The 15,700-nt window shown below is 38.3% G+C and overlaps 1 protein-coding gene across 1 annotated transcript in view; it reads left to right on the top strand.

Moving 5' to 3' along the window:
• Positions 1-15,700, top strand: part of vwa8 (von Willebrand factor A domain containing 8) — a 166,877-nt gene that overhangs the window by 121,523 nt on the left and 29,654 nt on the right. Inside the window, exons 38-39 of the mRNA XM_051708491.1 lie at positions 11,234-11,342; positions 12,607-12,763. Of these exons, the coding sequence (XP_051564451.1) occupies positions 11,234-11,342; positions 12,607-12,763 (266 nt within the window). The remainder of the gene's footprint in view (positions 1-11,233; positions 11,343-12,606; positions 12,764-15,700) is intronic.

The following is a 15,700-nucleotide window of genomic DNA, read 5'->3' as shown; positions in this document are numbered from 1 at the left end:
GTATTGTTCTTGTACATATTGAATACAACATTCAAACATTCACAGTGTAGGTTGGAAAAATTATGTGAACCCCTAGTTGAACCCCTCAACAAAAACTAATTAGAGTCAGGAGTTGGTAAACCTGGCATCCAATTAATTAAATGTGATTGGAAGTGTGGGTTAGAGCTACTTTGACTTATAAAAAGCACTCAAACATTTTGAGTTTGCTATTCACAAGAAGCATCTGCTGACACCACGAAGGAAGTCGCTGCTTTCCAACAAAAATATTGCTTCACGCTTGAATTTGCCAAAGACCACCGTGACGCTCTACAACTCTACTGGGAAAATGTTTTGTGAACTGATGAAACTAAGGTTGAATTGTTTGGGAAGAACATGCACACAAGTATGGCGTAAAAATGGCACCGCATACCAACATGAAATCATCATCCCAATGGTGAAGTACAGTGGAGGGAGCATCTTGATCAGAGGGAAAAATTAATTCCCAAGTTTGTCAAGATATCCTACAGAATAATGTCAGGGTGTCTGTGTGCCATCTGAAGCTCAGTAGAAGTTGGGGGATGCAGCAGGACAATGACCCTAAACATCGAAGTAAATCCACTACAGAATGACTTCAAAAAAAGAAAATCCACTTTTTGGAGTGGCCCAGTCAGAGCCCAGACCTTAACCCAATAGAGATGCTGTGGAATGATTTCAAGAGAGCCATTCACACCAGACATCCTAAGAATATGGCTGAGCTGAAGCAGCTCTGTAAGGAAGAGTTGTCCAAAATTCCTTCTGAATGTTGTGCAGGTCTAATCCGCAGCTACTGGAAATGCTTGGTTGAGGTTTCTGCTGCCAAAGAAGGATCGTTCAGTTATTAAATTCATGGGTTCACTTACTGTTTCCACAGCACTGTGAATGTTTAATGGAATGTGTTCAATAAAGACATAAAAGATTATAATTGTTTGTGTGTTGTTAGCCGAAGCACATCGTGTTTGTCTATACTTGTGACTTTGATGAAGATGAGATCACATTTTATGACCAATTAATGCAGAAAACCAGTTCCAGTTCCCAATTCCAAAATGTTCGCACATTTTTTCTTGTCACTGTATTTCTCTTTTGTACTTTGAAATTTAGCGCAGTAAATTAGTAAATCTGCATATAGTGGTTTTTACTGCACTAATGCACATGGAGACCTTTCATTTATTGATATGAACATTTCTCTTGGCATGCTATGAGGTCCTGTCCACTAGATTGGATATACATAATTCTGACCCCTTATGACCATATACATACCACAGTCGCAGCATGACATATGTACCTGGCAGCATTGGGACACAGTACAGTCAAGCGTGGAATGCCTAACCCTTACGTCAGCTCACCTCACTCATAGCCTGCTCCATACATGTCCACCAGTATGTATATATTTATACAGTGATCAGTGTAACAGATGTCTGTTTGAGCACGTCAGTGGTGATGCAGGATAAAGATATGAGGTGTGTCAGATGGGAAATGAGTGGATGCTTTGACTCACCCCTTACAGATTCTTTCACAGACACACATCACTAAGAAAAGATACACTCATGATGAGAAAAAAGACCCATTGCAGCTTAAAAAAGTATGATCTAATGCTGTCTGAAACCTGAGACAGATCCTGGTCTTTAAAGACTATTTATTTATATAGCTCATGAGACTACTTAAGAGCCATTCACAACGACAAAGCGACCTCGGGTCATTTATTTTCAATTCGAGTTGCCGATTTCTGGTGACATGAGTGACAGCAGCCGTTAGAATGAGCAGTGAAGCAATACAGCGATTACCAGTGGGAATGCTCAAAAGCTCCATTTATTCAAACTAAGCTGCAAAAATAGGTCATTTAGGAATCGTCAATATTTTAACATCACAGCAATCACATTAACATAAGACCACCCACGTTCACATATCAACACCTATTCAGTATTTCGCAACATCAGCAACCCTGATAAACAACCGTGTGTAACAAGTCCTGTAGTTTTCTTGTGCTAAAATGTCATCCAATCATAACAGAGGTCATTTACATATAGAAGTCTTAAAGGTAGAATAGATAAACAGTCAGTTTAATTCTAAGGGTGGAAAATAATAATGTGAAATGACAATATACACACACTAAGCACTTTATTAGGAACACCGTAGTCCTAATAAAGTGCCCGACGTGGTCTTCTGCTGTTGTAGCCCATCTGCCTCAGGTTAAAATAGTTTATATGTATATATTTTTATTTTTATTTATTCATTTATTTTTCACCATCTTCCCCAAAGTATTTAATGTCAGCTACCCACATCCAGAACTCTTGATCTATGTTCACCATATAAGGAGTGTGGCGTAGGCATGCATGTTTGTGTGAGGTGTGGCAACTGGAGCTAGTCATGTGATCAGGAGTCACCTCATGTTGACACAGGTGCCTCTGTGTCATTGCTGTTGCAAAGCTCATCTCTGTGACACAGACCGTGTCATCACCTGTCAATCCCCTCATCTGTCCAGGCTGAATCTGACCTGGAATACCAGTCTTTTATGTAGCCTGAGGAATTTACGCACCTCAGTATATGAAGGAAGCAATGGCACAGTTTTCTTTGCAATTACTGCTTGAATTTACAAGAGGATTTTAGTGCTCCTCAGTCTCTGATATTTAATGGGAAAATTATCTTCTTGGGACTTCTTCCTCTCCTGGGGCTGTATTCACGAAAATCTTATTAAGAAGTAAATAACTAAATAAATAATAATAAGTTCAAAGAATGTTTGTAAGTGCAAGTCATGAAGAACATTCATAAGAACATTCTTAAGAAAGACAACACACCGCTCAATGCCAGCGTCAAGCACCTATTTGACCTCCACATGGAAAGCGTTGCAGTTAATGTCACAGAATGGTAATTTTATGAGTTTGAACAGAACAAAAAGAAAAGCAGCCCCCACTGTTGTGATATATACTCTTATTGTGATATAAAATTACTTTAGCGTGATATGAGGTTTTGGTCATACCGTCCACCCCTGGTTTCACCCCATGTCGTTGTTGTTGTTGTTGTTGTTGTTGTTGTGAAACTGTAGGATGTGTTGAGCAGCATTGTCAACCAATAAATCCAAGTATAAACTTGGCGCTGATGTAATTAAAGGGTTTGCAGGTTTGGTGGGCCTCCTTTGGTCAGCAGCTGGTACAGTGTGTCTCACTGCATTGTCCTACTTTCTGTGTGGGACTGGTAAACCTCTCAGCAACCAGGCCGGCACATTTAATTTCAGGGAAACAACCTCAAAACTCAGGCATTCCTCTCATTCCAGCCCTGGCTCCTGCTCTGCCCACTGGGCTGCTAGAATGGGCAGTGTGGCACTGCTCTAAGAAGTTGTCAAACACTTCTGTCTGGAGACGAACACATCAACACATTCAAGGACATTGGCCGTGTCCGAAACTGAAGGCAGCTGCCTCGCTGCCCAAACAGCATTGACTTGTACCTGGAAGGAAAATGGTTTCAGACCACCATCCTAGGCACCATAACTGGGCCTAGGACAATTTCAAGTGAGCTTAGAGATAACCAAGCAAATATTTGTAATGACTACAATCCTTAGTTCTTGGTAGAAATTGAATCATGTGTTAAAAAACTGACATTTATAAATAGTGATAGACAATATATAATTATATTAACTAGTTGGCCTATTTTGAGATTATCAGTAACAGTGTCCACTTAGCTGATTAAATGAATTGTCCGGTTCAAACTTGTCGATGGCCTTGTCAATGAATAATTTCTATTTCAATTTAGTGTAGATCTCATTTGCGGCCGTTAAATGTAGCATGCATATATCAGCATATATACATCAACCTGCATTGTAGATATAGTATACTGTAAGTATACAGTAGTAGCATCGTTTAAATAGTGTCGTATAACGCAAACATTGGATTTGTAACACAGCATTTTTCAGATTTTAGACGCAGTCATTGAAATCGCACAAAGCCAAAGAAAAATGTTTAATTGTCTCACACGTCCATATTATTGATCATATTGTAATTTCTTGTAATTACAACATCAAAACTCTTATGAAGGAACTTCCCTGGAGGATTAGAAGGCTGTAGTAGCATGTCCTATATCAGATGATCAGAGCAGTAAGAGTGATCATGTTTCAGAGTTGCACAATCATGATGTCAGTTACACTTTTAGGAAATTTGTTTGTTGGGCTTGAAACAAACCCACACATTTATTGATAAAGTGTTATCTAATAAGCCAAAGAGCTTCAGGTGCTTGGAATTATTCCATCCACTTGAGATCACTTCCTTTTCCAGAAATTCTTAATGTTTATGCCATGGGTTAATTTTTATTGGTTATGTGATCTTCAAAATGATCCTGAGTGACTGAAGGATTCTGGTGGGATCTTAAAGGGATTGTTCACCCAAAAATGAAAATTACCTCATCATTTACCATCCCAGATGTGTATGACTTTCTTTCCTCTGCAGAACACAAACACAGATTTTTAGAAGAATTTCTCAGCTCTGTAGGTCCATATAATGCAAGTGAATGGTGACCAGACCTTTCAAGCTCCAAAAACCACATAAAGGCAGCATAAAAGTACTCCATAAGACTTCAGTGGTTAAATACATCTTCTGAAGTGATATGATAGGTTTGGGTGAGAAACAGATCAATATTTTAGTCCTTTCTTTCCATAAATCTCCACTTTTACTTTCACATTCTGAAAGCGAAAGTGGAGATTTGTAGTAAAATAAGGATTGAAATATTGATCTGTTTCTCACCCAAAGTGATTGCATTGCTTCAGAAGACATGTATTCAACCACTGGAGTCTTATGGAGTACTTTTATGCTGCCTTTATGTGGTTTTTGGAGCTTGAAAGGTCTGGTCACTATTCACTGGCATTGTAAGGACCAACAGAGCTGAGATATTCTTCTAAAAATATTCATTTGTGTTCTGCAGAAGAAAGAAAGTCTTACACATCTAGGATGACATGAGGGTGAGTAAATGATGAGAGAATATTAATTTTTGGGTGAACTATCCCTTTATGGGAGGGAAATAAACTATGAAAGTACAATTGCAGTTCTATTGTTTAATTTTGCTTAAACATGCGTGAATATAGGTGCTAGCTGTAATTGTTCTACATTCACAAACTGTAAATGAAACTAGATAAAAGGCTTAATTTAGAGGCATGCCCCACATCTTTAGTTAGCAATGATGACCCAATTGTTTTGGCCTGGGTCGTGCTTTATATGTCAAGTTTGAGAGTGTTCCATAATTTGATGCTCATCTGCACACAGTGGCCCCAAAAAATATCTGGTCACTTAAGAAACACTCAAACTATATGTATGTCATTAGATTACAAAATATAACCCAGTTGCATTTATTTTAAAGAATAATAGCACAAGAATACTTTTCAAGCAAAACTTTTCACAACAATAAGTTACTTAGGCTACTGGTTAAAAATAAAAATGGCTAAAAAAGGGAAATTAGTTAGGAAAGGTCTAGTATCATTTGTTTGCAGATACTTCTTTTTAGATTTTGTTATGTAATGCATCGACATTCATACAGTAAGGCTTAGTTTACATACTTTGGGGGCTACTGTACTGTACGTGTAGCATTGTGTACATATCAGCAATGTATTAGTAAATGTATGTAAATTTGTGGTCAGTATGTCATGATTTACAGATGTGTAATCATTAACAATGCTGTGAAAGGCTGGCTGACTTTAATAAAGCTCACAGGGTAAAACTTAAACAGGGGTTTGGCCTCTTTACAGAGAGCTGTTTTTTAACAAGCACTGCACTGCTGTGACTCAGACAAAAGTGTCTTTTGAGGTGTCAGACAGACAGAGAGGGAAAACAATCTTCAGGCTGATGGGAATGTTGACCCAGCAGTTGAACATTTAAAATCCATCCATCCATCCATCCATCCATCCATGGGCAACTTAAAGCCGAATTAAGCTATTTTAGCCATTCTGAGAGTTCCACGATATTGAGCAGTTGAATTTGACACGCCTCCTCTTTCCAAAACCCCGCCTTCCAAAGATACCGTTGAGGCCGACATTGAGCAGCAGTGCATCTTCTCATGGATGTCAAACACAACAGTAGCAAAATGGCTCCCTTTGAATGAATGAATCTGAATATGCCATTAAACCTGAATGATACGCTTCAACTACTACACTACGAGAACGTACAAAATGATTGACGGGCAGAACGCGCAGGACACTCTCAGGCCACTTATTTCAGTAATATCAGAGATTATTTAGCAGAGATGGACCACTTCTATTAAAATGAATGGGAGAAATTGGAACACTCAACCAAAGAGCTCTGAGTGCCCAACTGTCAACGGATGTAGAAAGGAAGTCCCGCCTTACAGTTAAAAGAGCCAATCACCTTTTATATGCAGACATCGCCTGTCAATCAACTCTAGAACGCACATACGCCTTAGATATACAAGATGGGAAAATGGAATTTTTTTAGCGTAATATGAGGTAAAGAATCAATTTATGATCCCAGTATTGTCAGATTTTATTGCTGATTTGAAATATGTTCTTTTATCGCAATCTTTCTCCATTCAAGTAGATAGAAGCTGCACTGGCATAACTGGAAATAGCCTCCCGAGAGCGTTCCAAACATGGCCGACAGTGGACTGACTTGCTAGACTTTGGTAATATTCAGGGAGTAGGAACATTTTCTGCATACCATTCCATAAAACTACAGCACCTTGTGTGTTTGTTTTCATTTTAATTTTTGACAGTTGGAGTTTGAATTAATAAGCATGCTGTTGGCCCATTTAAACATTCCGTCAATTTAAGTCTATTGGATTTTTCGATTTTTTATCATCTGCTATGCGAAAACCGTAACTCAGATCAGTTAGAAAATACATATCACACTATTTCAGAACAGTCTGAAGATCTGTACCAAGTTTGGTGAACGCAGCTTGAAAGCTCTAGGAAACGTTTTGGTGTAGGGATTTTGAAAAAAGCCCTCCAAAGCTCTCACAGTGGATGGTAAAGTTTTTGTAGGTAATAGGGCATAGGGATCATCACTTTTGAATGTAATGTTCTCTGTTTTGTGTTGCGTTCGACATCTGGGTTAAATACAGGTTGCACGGTACCTTTTTTTCTCAGAGCATGCGCATAACGGCGAGGCCAGTTGCGGTCCGATTGACGCGTTTAAATGCTTGACTGAACCGATCTACAATCTCATTATCTACAGTAAGTCTGTTAGTTTGATTTAGTAAAAACTGGACTGGTAGGATTCCGTTTACATGACATTTTAAAAAGACGAATTATTGCTTTAGTCCAACTGAAATCAGACTTTTAAAGTGCATGTAAACACACTCATTAGCTGGGGGATTTTGGGATATCATATAAAAACTGCTAGTTGGAAACACCAAGATGCGACACACGCATGCTTCCAGAACTGTGTGACACACTCCCAGACATGAGACCAAGTTCTTTACACTGTGTTGTTTGTGTGCTCTAAACCGCAAGTATTTTATTAATAAAAGTGTCACAGTGGCTACAATTTCTCAGGAAGTTACGACTTTGTTCTTTTGAACACATGGGATGGAAATGCGGCTTTATTCGCATATTGATTTTGCAAGATTATGGTTTTTCGCATGAATTAAATTCACAACCTGGATGGAAACATAGCTATTGTTCTCCAGTCTGCTTCAGTGATATCTGTGGAGTCTTGTGATTTTGCGTATGTGAGTTGGAGGCTGATGAAGCTGTCTCATATTTATGCTGTTAAATCCTGGCAAATCTGATGCCACGTTGCACACACACAAATCTCCTTATCATAAACACAACTGTCACTGATCTTCCACACAGATGGGAAACAACTGTTCTTTTTCCCACCATACTGTCCCTGCACCACCCCTCCCTCAGACTAAACACAGGAAATGCAACTATTTGACGGTGTTTGTAGCGTGCACGTCCTAAACGGTTTGTTATGTGGCAGTTTTTTGTCACCAGTCCTAAGATCTGTCTTGCTGGTATGGCATTTCTGTGCATGTCATTGCCAAACATTGTTAATCTCTGAGACAAGTTCATCCTGAGCATCTGTAAGCCCTCTCTCTCCCTAATACACATATGTATACACATCACACTCACACACACACAGACACATTGTCACATGCTATCCATCCTTAAATGTCGAAAGTGCATGACCTCATATCAGGTGTGTGTAGGGGTCAAATGTGTTTTGAGGATAATCTTTCACCCACAGAGTTGCTGTACTGTTTCTTAACATCCTGTACAAAAACAGTAATCACACTCATGAGCACTGACTCAGACATATGGTGTGGACACCAGACTCCGAGTTAGCATAGCAATCTGTTTGGAATTATGATTTTTCTTTTAATATTTAGCTTGAAGAGGGATTGTTTTAGTTTTTAATTACAATTTTTTGAACTAATCCTTCATTGAGATAATCTCTCTAGTTTATTTAGATGGGAAGGCTAATAGACATACATTTAAAGTTGAGGATTAAACAGGATAGTTTACCCACAAATGAAAATTCTGTCATCATTTACTCACCCTCATGTCATTCTAAACCTGTATGACGTTCTGTCTTCTATCCTCTGTGAAATTTAAAAGGAGAAATTTAGCAGAAGGTTTACACTGCTCTTTTACATACAATGGACCTGTGGCTCTCTGTCTCCAAAAATATGTCATAAAAGTAGTCCAATCATTTTGTATGTTATATTCCAAGCCTTCTGAAACCTTACGATAGCTTTCTCTTAGGAACAGACTGAAAGTTAAGTCATTAAATGATATTCTAATGATAGTCAGATAATCTTCCCCTCTGGAATTGTCAAGTCTCATTTACAGATGTGCACATTTCATTTTACAAGTTTTACATTTTAGTAAAACAAGTCATATAGACTAGGACTGGTCGATGTGCAAGAAATATTTTCACAATATTTGTTTAAATTTTTTTTTGCGATATTACATCATCAACCCCACTGCCAAGGGATCTGTGAATATTTTTGCTTTATTTGATTTTGCTTTATTTGATTTGAATTAATTTATTGAAACACAAAAAAACTTAAAGATATTGCTAAATTCAAATTGCACTTCAAACAAAATGAAAAAGCAATTTAAAAAATGTTGCCACTGTGTTCTTATCGAATTTGTGTTTGTATTAGGTTTTGTTAATGCAGTTAATGCTACCTAAATAAATGAAACAGAACTCAATGTTAGGTTCAAGATGAACATGTTTTTGTATTATTTCATCTTTGTTTCTTAAATACAAAATGTGCAATGTATACCAGTACACAGTATATAAAGTGAACCTGCAGAGTTGCATTAACAATGAATGTTAAGCACAAACTGCTCTGTGGAAATAAAGCAAACTAAACTCATTTGCAGCATTCTCATAGACGACACTATTCTTGCAAACTGTTTTCAGACGACTAAAAAAGAAAAGAAAGTGATAACTCTACATGCGTGTGTTCCACGAGATGGCAGAGCGCCATTAACCTCTGAACAAATAGCGAATCAGACACGTGTATCGACGGCTTTTATTTCATCTGTTCTTCAGAATATAATAAAATTAGTTTTTTCGAGCCATATCATTGTGCCTAGCAGAATTTCATGTCATGTGCCACTCCGAGCTTCTTACAGGTCACCCGCCACAGTGGTGGGTAGATGAGCAAAATTACCCGCTACTGCGCATGAAACATCTGCATTTGCTGGGTGGTGGGTGCTAATTTCATGCCCTAGGCTACTATTTAATATAATCTGTCGACTTCCCAGCTCCATGGTTTTTATATTGTCGATCATTATGGAGTGGTGGTGGCAGCGTAGTGGGCTAAAGCATAGAACTGGAAAGCAGAAGGTTGCCGGTTTGATCCACACAGCCGCCACCATTGTGTCCTTGTGGACTTAACTCCAGGTTGCTCCAGGGGGATTGTCCCTGTAATAAGTGCACTGTAAGTTACTTAAGATAAAACATCTGCCAAATGTATAAATGTAATTGTCTATCGTCAATTACATTTAGCGTTGCGTTCGGCAGCGGGATATTTGTCAGATATCATCGATATCTGATTACATTGTTCTGTCACCCAGCCCAAATGTAGACTACTTTTATTGTGCTTTTTTGTCCCTTTTGGAGCTTGACAGCTCTTGGTGGTCACTATATACTTTCATTGTATGGAAAAGAGTTGTTTGAAGATTCTGTTCACATTGGATTGGAAAGACATGAGGGTGAATGACAGAATTTTTATTTTTGCGGTTAAGGTTATTTCCCTCTTGACCCTTGAAGCGGTCTGTGAGTTCCTTTCTATATGACTTGGCAAAAACATTTTTGCTCATCCCCAACAAGTGTTCTTCATTTTAGCGTTCCTTTTTAGTTTAGAAAGGGAAGTGTCAAAAACTCACTAACATCATGTTCAGTGACCTTATGTGACCTTGTGTGGTCAAAGTGTGCATGAGCATTGCATAATGGGGATTGCCCTTAATCTAAAAGTGAAAATTCTGTCATGATTCACTCACCCAAACCTATTTGACTTTATTTCTTCAGTGAACACAAAAGGAGATGGTAGGCAGAATGCCAAATCTTTTTTTCCATACAATGAAAGTGAATGGTGACTAAAGGTGACATTCTCCCTAACATCTACTCCTACTAAATGATGACAGAATTTTTTTTTGGGGGGGGGTTGGGGGGGGGGGGGTGAACTGTCCCTTTAATAAGATTGAAAAGAGTACTCTGGAAGTGTCTGTCTCTCACAGTCCAACATTAAAAGAGCCCAACTGTGGTGATGTCTCTTCCAAAGACACAACCTATGAAAAAGTGCTACTATGAAAACTATATGAAGCATTCATAGGTTCTAGCAATTCTGTTCAAACTGCAGGGGCTGTGCAGAATGTATGGAGTGTATGGAGATGAGAAAGCCACAACCCTCTGCATGTGTGCATGGGTATTAAAGAGAGGCCCAGTACCTTATGATATTAATGGACTGTGTGAAGAAAGATCAGAGTAGAGCAAGAGAATGCCACTACATAGATAAATAGACCTGATTTAGACAGCCACCACTCCACATCAGGACTGTGTGATAGTGATAGTGTCAGTGTAAAAACACCTTTTTTTTGTTGTTGTATGAATTGTATGCTGCTTCAGATGGGATTTGCTCTGCAGTGTATCTGCAGCTCTAGATAGAGCCGGGATGTATACCACTAATTTGACAAGATGATTGTGAATTCAGGTCAAATATGTAGACATAAATGAGGTGTAGTAAGTGTCTGTTGTGTTTGTTTCAGATCACCATTCAGAGAGACAGTGGGCTAGACATTAGCTCCCCGAAACATGGCAAGATTGACCCCAAAAACGCCCCTCATGTAGGGGGGAACCAGTGGGCTGGGGGCACAGGTATGTGACACCCTATTGCATTATGGCACAATCAACTCTATCAAAGTTATAAGGTGACAAGTGCTTGTCTAAGCCATACCTCACCACACAATCAAAAGAAATAAGTTTTTACAAGAAATTAAAAATGTTTTTCATTCAAATTAAGTCAGTTTCATTCAGCCAACATAGTTGGATTAGGTCAAATCAATTTACTATAGTAGTTTTAACTCAACTTTATAAGGTTTAAAATTAATTTCATTAATTTTCTTATGTTGATCCAGCATAATTTATTTTGGATTTATTTATAATGGATTTAATGCACTTAGCTGCATAGAGAGCTATAGGATGCTCTCTTGCTCCCTATTTAGTAAATTACTTAACCTCCAGTGTGCTGTCTGTCTGCACTGGTCTCAGAACAGTCCGAAATGCACCTTATTTTCATCCTAACTCTGTATACAGCCTCTGAAAGCAACATTATTCAGCTTTTGGATGAGCCCATTGATTCTCATTGTGATAATGCACAGTGAATAGGATATTTTAAATGAAACAGAGTGTACAGTCCATGAATGTGGTCATTGTGTTTAACAGTGTGCCATTTTGCAATAAATCGCTGAAATTTAAAAAGTGGCACATCTACTTTTCTGCATTGTCATTTCTGCTGTAGCTTCTGTACTCATTTAACTACTTGTGAAATTTTTCATTGCAATACTGCAAATGTGGTTGACTCTTGTATGGTACATTCCTGCTGATGTTCATTTTTAAGTCACTTCAGATAAAAGCTCCTGCTAAATGATTAAGTGTAAATGTAAATGCATCTCTAACGCCAAAGCAAGCCCTGTAAATCAGAAAATGAATTAATGTCCTCCTTAATGAAAGTTTATATGACCCCTCCTTTATCATACATTAGTTCTGAAAGAATAGTTCATGGGATAGATGTCATTCTAAACCCATAAGACTTTATTTCTTACTTGGAACACAAAAAGAGATGTAAGGCAGAATATTGTATGGCAAAATAGTGCAATGAAAGTGAATGGTGATTGAGGCTGCCAGTCCCTAACATCTCAGTATGTAACAGTACCTCACATTTCCTTTTATGTTTTATGGAAGAAAGAAAGTAATACAAGTTTGGAGCAACTTGAGGGTGAGTAAATGATGACAGAATTTTCATCTTTGGGTGAAATATTCCTTAAAGTCTTCACGTGTCATGTCAATATGGCTATTTCTTTCCCTTTGCTTGCAAAAACATCAGAAAATCTATATTAATTGTGCCTTTATGTTCATGTAGGTGGCAGAGATACGGCAGGTCTTGGGGGAAAGGGAGGCCCCTACCGTCTGGACGCCGGACACAAAGTTTACCAGATCTCCCAGGCGGAGAAAGACAGTGTGCCCGACGAAGTAAAGAGAGCGGCACGGGATATGGCGGAGAAAGCTTTCAAGCAGAGGTGCACTCATCCGTCTGCCTCTCATTCATCACTCTCTCTCTTCACACCCTCAGTTCAAACACTCACAGATTTCTCCAAAAACACCTACACTTGATCCTGACTGACCTTTACACTGTGCTCTGAGTGCCTGTTAATCTTTCCAAATATTTCATGGTGAAGCTCAGGACTGTAGAAAAGACCTTCTCCCATTAAAAACCCTTTGTGTTTGTCAAAGCTCTTGAGTGTATCTGTGTGTGTGTGTGTATGTGTGTGTGTGTGTGTGTGTGTGTAATACAGGTATGCAGAGGCACTGTTTCAAATTCTTGTAAGCTCCGTGTACGCAGCATTATAGGCATTAAAGGCACGCTTCCGGTGCTAAGGCTGTTTCAAAAGATGATTATGCTTCTTTCTATGCTGCCTTGTTTTAGGTAAATTCTAACACAAGAATGCTGTATTCTAACATAAGAATGTATCGCAACAAGCTCAAAAAAAAAATCCATCCAAGATGCCGGACGAAGCGAGAGCAGTGTTGATGATAAATATCCTTATATTTTATTTAATCCCGAAAGTAACAATAAAAAATATTCAATCGAATTTAAAATTATCTGTTTATCCCAATATTTGTTTGTGCTACTGTAGGCCTGTGTATTTTTAGTAGTGCTTGCTTTACCAAGACGCCACCATTACTATTGCTCTGACCTTCGTTTAGGGATTTTTTGAAGTCTCTAACCCAATTCTTCTTCGATACAAAACTTTGGCATGGAACACGTAAAACAGCAGGCTCCAGATCACAGAATGGACACTACGGAGCCACAGAGGTCTTCAGCAGGCCCAGCTATCTCAAATATTCACCTCATGAATGCTTCGATTCATGAGGCTGTGTGTGTACTGTATGTGTGTACAGAGCCTTATGAAGCAGCATGAGAGTGAATCATCATGAAGGAGGCCTCTGTTCTATCCAGTGCACTGCATCAAGCTTCCTCTGCCCTCTATCGTGCTTCATGTCCAATTTTCACACACTCTCCATGCTACTACACTCATAAGAGTCTAAAGAAGGTGCTAGATTTGCATTTTCTGAAGAAAATATCAGTACTTGCAAGGCAGTCTTTGTTTTCTGTTGGCTGTACACAGGAAGCAACATGCATAAATGGTTAAATGTGTGCAAAGTAGACAAGACCGATCACTATGCAGTATAGATGTAAGAAAGTTCATTATGCAAATATTACATAGACACTGTCAGATTAGATTTTAAATGCTGGACATTGTATCTATGTAAATCAAGGGGTGATTTTCAAACTGTAATCCTACTTTTCCTAAAAAAGTATAATTTTTTATTTTTTTTTAATAGATCGCACACCTAAATTATAAAATAATAAAAAATATTTTACAAAGTAGGGGGCCTGGGTAGCTCAGTGGTAAACTACGCTGGCTACCACCCCTGGAGTCACGAGTTCAAATCCAGGGCATGCTGAGTGACTCCAGCCAGGTCTCCTAAGCAACCAAATTGGCCCGGTTGCTAGGGAGGGTAGAGTCACATGGGGTAACCTCCTCATGGTCGCTATAATGTGGTTCATTCTCAGTGGGGCGCTTGGTGAGTTGAGCATGGATGCCTCAGTGGATGGCGTGAAGCCTCCACACGCGCTATGTCTCCGTGGCAATGCGCTCAACAAGCCACGTGATAAGATGCGTGAGTTCACGGTCTCAGACACGGAGGCAACTGGGATTCGTCCTCCAACACCCGGATTGAGGCAAATCACTACACGACCATGAGGACTTAAAAACACATTGGGAATTGGGCATTCCAAGTTAGGTGAAAAAGGGAAAAAAAAAAAAAATAATAAAAAAAAAAAAAATATATATATATATATATATATATTTTACAAAGTTTTAATGTAGTCTCTATATTAAATGATTCAGGCTAGATGATTTGCAGATGTTTAATACTTAAAACAAACCATAGTCTCTCAGATGGCCTTTGTGTTTGCACATTGGTGTAATCTGCATGCTGTCTGTCACGTTCACAATAATTTAATCTCAGTAGAGATGGGTTATGTCAGGTGTTTCCACAGGAAGTGGGATTTTGTCTGTCTTATTCGCAAATTTGTTTGTTACATACTCCAACAACCCACATACCATTACTTTGTGAGCATTACTTTGATGTGCTATGATGGAGGAAATGCTGTAAAATAACATTTGTCAGTCTTAGACATGATTGTAATTAGTGGTTGAACAATTAATTCCTTTTGCTGCATTTTTGGTGTTGGTCAATATTAAATCTACACTGATAAAGTTTCAATTAATTTTACAATTCGTTAAAAAATGTATGATATTCAACCCTACTATTGTCTAATGAAAATGCACCCTTCTATTGTCCTTTAAGGCATGCTTGAACTGCATTGAAAACATTTTTAAAAATTGTTAAAAGAAAATGTAAAAACTTAACAAACATTGGCAAAGGATGTCTGGTGTAATGTTTTTAAAAAATTATCTCTTTCAGCATTTTATAATATCTAAAACAATAAAAAGCAATTTCTGATTTATTCTGCTTGTAGAAAATCAACAGTGTACATTTTAGAGTTAAAATTTTCGTACATCTCTATTTCACAAATGAAACTCTATTGCCTTTTCCAGCAGTTTAAATGGGCCCACTTTGCACCAGTGCAACTGTGTTACAGTGCTGCAGTGTTACAGGGTTTTAGGATGGTGCCATTAAAGTTATTTCTTCCATCTAATGTTTTAGGAGAAAATAACATCCAATAGGTATTTTACCATTTGCCTTTAGCCCCATTGTATCATATAAAGCTATTTACTAAAATGTCAAAAAAAAAAAAAAAAGTGTGTATGTGTAACTGAGAGGAAAGTCTGCAATTTGTGGGAAAGATGCAGTACCCTGTGAAGCATGTGGTGGAGCTAAAGAACAGTACAGGCTAAATGTAAGAAAATTTTAAATGTTTTTAG

Source organism: Myxocyprinus asiaticus, chromosome 10, assembly GCF_019703515.2.
Source record: "Myxocyprinus asiaticus isolate MX2 ecotype Aquarium Trade chromosome 10, UBuf_Myxa_2, whole genome shotgun sequence".
Taxonomy (NCBI): Eukaryota; Metazoa; Chordata; class Actinopteri; order Cypriniformes; family Catostomidae; genus Myxocyprinus; species Myxocyprinus asiaticus.
Note: the sequence above shows the minus strand (reverse complement) of the source record. Positions and strands in the feature narration are given on the sequence as shown.